This window comes from Gekko japonicus, unplaced genomic scaffold (assembly GCF_001447785.1).
Source record: "Gekko japonicus isolate JY-2015 unplaced genomic scaffold, Gekko_japonicus_V1.1 scaffold298, whole genome shotgun sequence".
In the NCBI taxonomy this organism is placed as follows: domain Eukaryota; kingdom Metazoa; phylum Chordata; class Lepidosauria; order Squamata; family Gekkonidae; genus Gekko; species Gekko japonicus.
Genome location: NW_015163615.1, coordinates 940,389 through 950,363, shown reverse-complemented (window position 1 = coordinate 950,363; position 9,975 = coordinate 940,389). Strand labels below are relative to the sequence as shown.

The 9,975-nt window shown below is 46.7% G+C and overlaps 1 protein-coding gene across 1 annotated transcript; it reads left to right on the top strand.

The window, feature by feature from the left end:
* The first annotated feature begins 829 nt into the window (after nucleotides 1-829).
* BRK1 (BRICK1, SCAR/WAVE actin-nucleating complex subunit) lies at nucleotides 830-6,279 on the top strand. The gene is made up of 3 exons (XM_015407394.1): nucleotides 830-1,009; nucleotides 1,153-1,235; nucleotides 5,640-6,279. The coding sequence occupies exons 1-3, from the start codon at nucleotides 892-894 to the stop codon at nucleotides 5,664-5,666; spliced, it is 228 nt and encodes a 75-aa protein (XP_015262880.1). The 5' UTR covers nucleotides 830-891; the 3' UTR covers nucleotides 5,667-6,279.
* The last annotated feature ends 3,696 nt before the right edge of the window (nucleotides 6,280-9,975 follow it).

Below are 9,975 nucleotides of genomic sequence, written 5' to 3'. Positions count from 1 at the left end.
GTGAGGCTCTCTCAGGCCTCTTCAGCCTGAATACTGCTGAACACGTGAAGACCTGCTAATTCACTTTGTATTGTAAATTAGGATTATTGAACATTGTGCTTAGTGTTATATGGGGTTATCATTGAATTAGAGATACTATTTTATTCTATTTCTGGTGAAATACAGTGTTTCGTGAGCGTATGGTTGCTTTGATGCCAAAGAAGAGCATCAACATGGGGTAGTGTCTAACTCCTTCTCAAAGTTTTATGTGCTCTCTTACACTGCTGTAAAGATAAAAGACCCCCAGAGGATTTATGCAAGTTTGCAGGATGAAAGCCCTGAGATTATAACGATAAACTCTGAAATTATACAACACGCTTAAATGGCTGAATAAGCATTCACTTGTTTATAAATCCACCAAGGTGTACAAGAGGCAGCATCAACATCGTTTAAAGTCTTATCCTTTCAGACTTAGTTAAAAGAGAATCTAAAAGCCATCTGCTAAACACTGCTTTTCAGTCTCCCACTCCCACAAAAGCGATGAAAGGAAGAACCCGTATAAAACTGCCATTGTTTGGGAAACGAAAAGATGATTTTAAAAAATAAAATAAATGGTGATCGTAACAGCTCCGAGGCAAGCAGCGTTCCCTCGCATGTACAAATCCTCCCGTCGAATGGAATTGCAACTGCCCTGGGGTTTCGAACCTTTGTGCTCGTTCTTGAACCTCCCTGCCCGCACTTTGCAGAGAAGACAAATGTGAGTACTGCGCAGGCGCTCCACTGGAGGGGAAGGACCGAGCGCCTGCGCACTGCTGATCTCGGCCTACTCCAAGAGAAGAATCTGCCCAGCCTAGTTAGGTTAGTTTTGTGCGCAGGCGCGGTAGTTAATTGAGGGTCGTGCTGCTGGCGGTCATGTCGGTGCAGGAGGATCCGGTGCAGCGAGAGATTCACCAGGACTGGGCGAACCGAGAGTACATCGAGGTGATCACCAGCTCCATCAAGAAGATCGCAGACTTCCTCAATTCCTTCGGTAGGGGCCACCGCCCGTCTTGACTTCCCTTCTGCCCGTGAAGGGTTTTTGTATGGTCGCCTGGCTGCAAGGATGGAGGGGAGGGGTCGGGTATGGATGATTTCCGGTAGTTCATCTCCTTTTCTCGTCTTCTGCCCTTGCAGATATGTCCTGCCGCTCCCGTCTGGCCACACTTAATGAAAAGCTGACAGCTCTGGAGAGGCGGATTGAATATATCGAGGCCCGGGTAAGCCCGTTTTCCCCCAGCCCCTTTCTCTAGCCATTGAAGAAGCTGTTGGGGGAATCCCAGAAGACAGTCGTGCGGACCTCACAGCTCTTCCGCCTCCTATTTGGCAGCCCTGCCCCCCTTTAGGCCGGGCTTCTGTGTGTGCCCCTCCCCCCCCCCCCCCCGCAATACCACCATTCTTCGTCGTGCAAATCCCACAGGGTGTAGTCCAGGTAGGGTCAGTTGGGCAATGGTAAATCTTCTACTGAAATGGATGAATGCAAGCTGCATTTTGGGTGCTGCATGTATGGATGCTTTTCTCCCCCCCCCCCCAATCTAAAACATGAAGTGTATATCAATAAGGGGAAGGTGTAACATAAGAAGAACTCTGCCAACCTGTCTTATACAGTGACCAACAAGTTACTCAGGAGAGCCAACAGGACATAGAGGCTGAGGCCTTCCCCTGATGTTACCTCCAGGCACGAGTATCCAGGGATTTGCTGCCTCTGAATGTGGAGGTTCCTGTTAGTCACCATAGCTAGTAGCCACTGATACAGACCTATACTCCATGAATCTGTTTAATCCCCTTTTAAAGCTGTCTGTGCCTGTGGCCATCACTACATCCTGTGGTAGCAAATTCCACATTTTAATCACTTGTTGAGTAAAGAAGTACTTATTTTTGTCTGTCCTGAATCTACTGTCCGTCACCTTTATTAGAAGCCCCTATGTTCTATTATTTTGGGAGAGGGAGAAAAAAGTTTTCTCTGTTCACTCTCTTGACCCCATGTATTTTATGAGCCACTATATGACCCCAAGGTCTTTGTCCCTCTCCATATCAGCAAATTCAGACCCCGTTCGCACGTACTAAAAGTTGGGATTTTTTGTTCCAGTGTGCATCACCTTACACCCACTCACCCAATTTGTGGACATCCTTCTGGAGCTCTTCACAGTTATCTTTGGTTTTCACCATCCTGAATAATTTTGTGCTATCTGCCAGCTTGGTCACTACACTGCTCATCTTTTTAAACTGACTTTGTAATGGCATGGTGGAGGTTGGGATGGTGTTTCTTGAGTCCAGCTCTGACCCAACCCTACCACATTACATTTACATAAGATTTTTGTGCATGGCTGTTACATTGTGTATGGTGAAAGCAGCTACTGTTGACTCAGCAGCAAATGCATACACATTCTCTTGGCTGGCAGAGGAATGGAGCTGTAGAGAAGTCGATGTTCCTCTCTCAAAACATGCACAGAACATCACAAAAAGGGGGGGAACAGAATCTCCACTTCCCTGGTTGTCATCTGTGGTAGGAGTTTCTTCTTTAAACTGAATTGTTAGGGAAAGCACATGCACATTGCTGAAATTTAAACTACTTGTATGAAGATAGTCTACCTCACTTTCCCAGTAGGTTCGCAGTGAATCTCTGGGGCCCCTCTAACCTTCACCTTTTCAATGTTTCTTAAGGCAGAGCATTTTCTGTTTTTATTTAGAAAATGTATGTGCAGCCTCTGCAGAGACCCTGCTGGAGGCAGCTTATGAAAAAAATTATATAATAGTAAAACAGAATAAGAAATTAACAAACTATTTTAAAACTGACTGGGTGCTCTAGGGCAGAACCAGAAGCAAAGATAAAGTCCTTTTGTAAATATCTGTACTCTCTTTCCCCAGGAGACCTGTTTGCTAATCTGGTCATTTGAACTACACAGCACTTGCTAGGTCATGGATGGCACACATACAACTGGTGCTGCGCCAGCTTCACTGGCTTCCAGTGGAGTATTGAGTCAGGTTCAAGGTTTTGGTATTGACCTTCAGGGTTTTAAGCGGTCAGGGACCAACGTATCTACGGGACCCACTCCTCCGTTATGGTCAGGGACCAACGTATCTACGGGACCCACTCCTTCGTTATGTCCCCAGGAGAGTGTTACACTCCTTGGACAGCAATTTGCTGGTTGTGTCCGGCCCCAAAGACATCCGGCTGTCCTCAACCAGGGCCAGGGCCTTTTCAGTCCTGACCCCAACCTGGTGAAGCTCTCTTAACTTATGCAGTCCCGCAGGGCTTGTAAGGCAAAGGTGTTCTGCCAGGCTTTTGATTGAGGACAGCAGTGGTTACCATCTTGGCTGGCACCCTCTCCTGCTCTCTGTATTTGCCTTGCCCCTCTTCCCCCCTGCCTGCAAAATGGTCGGCAGTCTGTATTTGGAAATAATTGGAACTCACTATCTGAGTCTTTTAGATTTGTGGTATTAATGTTATTCACATGTTTTATTCTATGTTTGATGTTTTTATTGTTGCTGTACATCAGCCAGAGCCCTGCAGCAGCAGGGATTGGGTGATCCATAAGTCCAATAAATAATAATAATAGGTTCTGCAGCACAATCTTGTGACTTGCGTGTTTCTTCTCCCTGTAACCCTTCCAGAGCTCTTTCCTCCGTTGTTCCTAGACATAGCACCAAAGCTCTGGAACTCTCTCCCAGAGTGATTAGTCTGTCCCCTTATGTTGCTCTCTTCCACCAGTGGGTGAAGACTTTGTTATTATATTTGTCATTCCCTTAATGATCCCTTCTTCCTATCCAATGTTTTTATGTTTTGTATGTATTTTAACTCTATTTTAAAGAAATTGTTCTAATGATGTATGTTTGAGAGAGGAATTGATTTTAATGGTTTTATAATTGTCCTGCCGACGGGACTCAGGCGAACCCTGAGCCGCCAAAGACCACCCCGCCGGCCCCACACCACCGCACCAACGGGCCCCCTGTGGCTCCTGCACCACCACCGGCCGGCCCCCTGACAGCAGGCTGCCTGCCGACACCAGGGCCCACACTCACCAGGAGGCCACAGGAAGCCGGGAGAACACCAGCACAGACAGCCGACCCTGGTGCAAGCACTCCCCCCCTGCCCTGCCAGCTCCGATCCCGAGCCAACGCTGGCAGGGCCAAAGAGCCACCTCCGGGGCTAGAGATGGCCGCAGGCCCCGCACGAGGGCACACCCACGCCACGCCATCAGGCCCCGTGGCCCAGGGGCCGGGGCAATTTGAGAACCCCCCCCCCCCCCCCCCGGAAGTGGCAACCAGGAACAGGGCATCGCCCGAGTCTCAGCGTCTGGGCTTAAGGGAGGGAGCAGGGCAGAGCAGGGAGAAGGAGAGGCGGGCCTGGGGGGGAAGGCAGTGGGAGCGGGGAGGGGATAAAAGGGAGGCAGCCAGAAGGGGCCAGGGAGGATTACCTGAGATGAACAAAGCCACGACAGAGAGAGAGAAGGAAGGCTAACAGCCCAGGTGGAGTGAGTGGCAGGGCCCGGTGACGGAACCACCCTCCCTCACTCGAATGTCTGAGGCCCTGGCAGGGGTCCTCCAGAGTCCCACCTCCAGCAACGGGGGGATCGAGTGACTCGTGTGACAATAATGTAATTCTATCATGTATGTTTTAAACTGTTAGCTGTCTTACTGGCCCATGTAAGGGTAGAAAGGTGAAATACAAATTTTTCCAAACTTTGCTAATAATAAAAAAACATTAGCGCTCTTCTCTCCCCCCTCCCCTTTAGGAAACCATATTTATAGATGAGCAAAAATGGGGTTCATTATGGCCAAGTGCAAAGTGATGCACATTAGGGCCAAAAATCCTAACTATAAATACATGTTAATGGGGTCTGAACTGCCAGAGACTGACAAAGAGAGAGATCTTGGAGTCGTAGTAGATAACTCAAATAAAATGTCGAGACAGTGTGCAACTGCAATAAAAAAAGGCCAGCCCTATGCTGGGGATTATTAGGAAGGGAATTGAAAACAAATCAGCCAGTATCATAATGCCCCTGTATAAATTGATGGTGTGACCTCACTTGGAATACTCTGTGCAATTCTGGTCACCGCAACTCAGAAAGGATATTATAACATTTAAAAAGTGCAGAAAAGGGCAACTAGAATGATAAAAAGGTTGGAACTTTCTCTGTGAAGAAAATTTTAAAGTGCTTGAGGCTATTTAGCTTGGAGAAACGACAGCTGAGGGGTGACATGATCGAGGTTTACAAGATTATGCATGGGATAAAGCAGGTCAAGGAAAAAGTACTTTTCTCCCTTTCTCACAATACAAGAACTCATGGGCACTCAATGAAATTGCTGAGCAGTCGGGTTAGAACGGAAAAAGGGAAGTACTTCTTCACCCAAAGAGTGATTAACACATGGAATTCACTGCCACAGGAGGTGGCGGCGGCTACAAGCATGGACAGCTTCAAGTGGGAATTGGATAAACATATGGAGCAGAGGTCCATCAGTGGCTATTAGCCACAAGGTATAGATAGGAACTCTGGGGCAAGTGATGCTCTGTATTTTTGGCCACTGTGTGACAGAGTGTTGGAGTGGATGGGCCATTGGCCTGATCCAACATTGACTTCTCTTATGTTCTTATGTTCTTAAACTTTTTTTTCTTTTGGCAGGTAACAAAAGGTGAAACACTGACATAGATGTGCTGGAGGCTGGCAGGGAGCCAACTAGAAAAAATGATGCTGTCTACAGAGCTGATGATCAGACATCAAGTTTCTTCATTACTTAATATGGATGGGAGTTATGCTTGTTTCTATCCCTTGGGAAGCTGCATCCCACATTTGGAGTCTGTGACTTTGTGCTGGTGATTCCAGCTGAAACAGCTAAATTGTACAAGAGCATGTTTAATGTGGTTTTATACAAGCAGATTCATACAGTTCATGCCCCACACCTTTGCAAAGCCCTTTTGCTTTGCAGCAATAGAATCCATATAGAACCAAAATTTAGTTTCTGGGACCACAATGTGATTTTTTTAAATCTGAACAAATCAGGATGTGGAGACTGTGCATATTGGGTGGCTGTAGTGGCAGCTTCAGTATACATATTAAGCATCCTGCAGCTAGTTTTCATTGCTGGAAGATAGTGAATACTTTCCATTGTTGCAGTTGCTCAACTAAGTAAACATACAGTATGTATGGGGGTGGGGGAGACTGTCTTGTGCCAAGGGAGGGGTGGCTCTGTTTTCTAAGTATTTTGTATAATCTAATGTAACTTGGGATGCCTTTTTCATTTGTGTTTCCACAATAAAATCACCTCTGCTTAACATGTCTGGTCGGTTTGCTTCTGAACTTTGGGATGCATATTACTTTTTAAAGTTTTTGTGCCCCTCTTTTCTCCCCAGTGGGACCTAAATACTGCATAAGTAAACAGGCAGGACCCTCTCTGACAGTGTTATTGGACTCGCTGGCTGGCTCCTTTGAAGACACAGCCTGTGAGCTGAAGTGGCAAGAGTCCTTTGTGTCTTGTGCCTCTGGCTACGCCCAAGCTTTGTAGAATACTTGAAACAGGACAGTAGTGTTGCTGAACTGTTTGCCCCAAATAGGGAGGTCTAGAGTAAGTAGAAATGTTAATCCTTCAAGTTCTTAAGACCAAATAAGTTGGGGGGGGGGGTAGCAGCTCATCAAAGGCTCAATCTTGTAAAGGATATTCAAAACTGCTTCTGCTTTATTATTTATTACAAAATTTATACCCCACCTTTCAGCTCTCATCAGAGCCACCAAGGCACCTAACATTAAAACACACATAATAAAAACACATCTTAAAACCCATGAAAACCAAAAAAAACCCCAACACCATAATGTAGACAATTCAATCCAAATTAAAATATGTATATAATCAGGAGTCATTTCGTAGAAAAAGAGGTGCAGGAGCTCAGTAGCATAACTATCATTAGCATAACTTATTTGCATATGCCACACCCCATGACATCACCGGATGTGTGTCAGAAGGCAACACCCACCACTTAGGCTCCACTGGACTGTTTTGGATTGCTAGCTATTGGGGGGGGGGGTTCCCACACAGCTCTGCCCTCACAGAGGAGGGAGAGCTTGTACCCGAATAAAGCTGCCACTAGACTGTTTTGGATTGCTATCTTTGGGGGGGGGGGTTCCCACACAGATCTGCCCTCACAGAGGAGGGAGAGCTTGTACCCGAATAAAGCTGCCACTAGACTGTTTTGGATTGCTATCTATGGGGGGGCTCTGCAACTTACCTGGCTGCTTCTTGCTCCTCGTGGCCCGGGGCTGCTGGGAGCAGGGGGTGGGGCTTGTTGCATATGCCTGCCCCCTGGGCTCTTTACTGCCGGAGCTCCGCTCCTGTGCGCTCCTGCAGGAAATGACCCCTGTATATAATACAATAAAATATATAGAAAAACAGCAGGAAGGAGGAATTGCTGAGGGAACACCAAGTCAAAAAAAGGCTTCACCTGCTGATAGAAGATGGCAACGGAAGGAGATAGGTGAATCTTTCTGGGAAGAGAGTTTCAGTGTCATGACTAAGGTTATTACTAGTCATTAGATTAACTGTTTTCATTTAAAGAAAATTAATATAATATTTCTGCTACCTTGAGAATACTAGAAAATAGTTTCTGCTTAGCTAGTTTTACTAATAAATGTACAGCGGGAAAGAAGGGCAGGTGGTTCAGGCTTTTGCATAAGATGCACAAAATTCATTCTCCAGTTCTGCTTTGCGGCAGCTTTTGTTGGTTTTCCTAAGTGTAAAGACTGAATTTTAGGCTGCATCAGTGGAAAAGGCCCTTAAAATAGCTAGAGGAGGAGAATGGTAGAATTTTAGTGAAACCTTACTAACAGTGGAGCTCAACTGAAGCATTGTTGGTTTGCTACCCAAAAAGAGTGAAATGTTTTGATGTGATCGTTGTGAAAAAGCAGAGACTGGTGTGAACAGTTCGTCTCTAATATTTCACGTTATTTACCATGGCACTGTGTTAATGCCCATCTAACTAACTGGATTGTATCAGGACCTGGATCTCCCAGATAGCCCTTTATTGTAGTTGGCTGTTTTTTATTTTCAATTTTTACAAATGGACTGTATACTCAACCGAACAGCACCCTATCTGACTTTAGTTCCCAAATGCTAGTGAAAAACAAAATAGTGAATAGCAGTGAAGAGGAAGAGAGAAAGGGGGATGGGTCAATCCAGAGCAGACAGAAATATATGACTTGATATAGAAATAAACTTTTACCCACTGGACACTGCTGCCGGGGAAATGTAAGGCTTGCAGGAAAACTGGTAGCCAGGCCTGAGGCCTGTGTGCCTGAAGGAAAGGCTGTCTTGTGAAACAAACAGTAGCCAATTGAAAGTTCTGTATGGTAAATGAAGCTGTGTAATAATGCATAGTGGGAGGGGCATTCTGGAATGTTTTGGAGAGTATATAAGCAACTGTAACTGTCAGAACTCTGAACTGCTGGCATTTCATGCTAGAGTTCCCTTTGTTCGAATAAAATTTGCTCCTATTTTGTTCGAATGAAGTTTGCTCATATTGTATTTGAGGCCTCACCTGGTGTGGTTTATTGGATTTGGCTCACCAGAGTAAATGAACCTAAAATTTGTTAACAAAACTCAGGTCTACAGAGGAGGCTGAAGTTGGTTCCTTATTCGCACTTCCGTATTCCTTATTTGTTACTTATTCGTGTAGTCATTCAGAAACACTAAGGAGAGTGAGTTGGAAAGCTCTGAACCCCAAAATAAGGTCTGGACCACCACATATCATATACCCCCACATTCACAGGACTCTCCCCTTCGAGGGGACATATGCTGTATCCTGGTCCAAAGCACGGTTCTGGTGCCAGCTGCTTCAAAGTGCAGTGCCCCTAGGACAATCACACAAGCAGACACTGGGGCCAGGCTGCACCCCAAAATAATCTTTGGACCACCCCAAATGACACATTGCCACGCTCTGGAGACTGTGCCCTGCAAGGTGACATAAAGTGATGCCCGGTCCAAATACCGGTTCTGATGCCACCAGCTTCTATTTGCAGGACTTCCCCGAGGCCTGTATTTCAAAGGAGATTTGAATTAGGAAATGCCCCCTGCACCCAAAATAAGGTTTGGACCCCCACATGTCATACACCCCCATCTTCAGCGGTACCTCCCCTTCGAGGGGACACATTCTGTGTGCTGGTCCAAAGCACGGTTCCGGTGCCAGTTGCTCCAAAGTGCAGTGCCCCCAGGACAAACACACAGGCAGAGACTGGGGCCAGACTCCCCCCCCCCAATATTTTGACCACCCCAAATGACACATCCCCACGCTCTGGGGACTGTGCCCTGCTAGGTGACATACAGTGCTGCCCGGTCCAAACACCGGTTCTGATGCCACGAGCTTCTGTTCGCAGGGCTTCCCCGAGGCCTGTATTTCATCCTCCAAAGGAACCATTTTCTCAACTTAGAGGGATAAATCTCAGTCATCTGGAGTTCAGTTGTAATTTTGGAGATGTCCACGTCCCACCTTGAGGCTGGCAACCCAAGGCCTGGCAACAATCTCTGGGTGATTTGATACCATATTTGGTGGGTGGAGCCTGGGGAGGATGGGGTTTGAGGAGGGGAGGCACCTCAGAAGAGTATAATGCCATAGATTCCACCCTCCAAAGCAGCCATTTCCTCCATGAGAACTAGGGTTACCAGCCTCCAGGTGGGGGCTGGAGATCACGCACAGTTACAACTGCTCTCCAGATGACAGAGATCAATTCCCCTGGAGAAAATGGCTGCTTTAGAGGGTAGACTGTATGGCATTACACCCTGCTGAAGTCACTTCCCTCCCCAAACCTTGCCTCCCAAGTCTCCACCCCCAAATTTCCAGGAATTTCCCAACCTGGAGCTGGCAACCCTAAGGAAAAGGGGAGAGGCTATGGGGGCTTTCCGGAAAGGGGAAGAGGAAATAGTGGGGGAGGGTGAAATGAGATGCCTCCCGCAAGTCCTTGCGGGTTCCCAGTT

Coding starts and splice junctions, on each gene's coding strand:
- BRK1 (XM_015407394.1), top strand. CDS start 892: ATGTCGGTGCAGGAGGATCCGGTGCAGCGAGAGATTCACCAGGACTGG. Junction 1,010..1,152: donor AGACTTCCTCAATTCCTTCG/GTAGGGGCCACC, acceptor CTGCCCTTGCAG/ATATGTCCTGCCGCTCCCGT. Junction 1,236..5,639: donor TTGAATATATCGAGGCCCGG/GTAAGCCCGTTT, acceptor TTCTTTTGGCAG/GTAACAAAAGGTGAAACACT.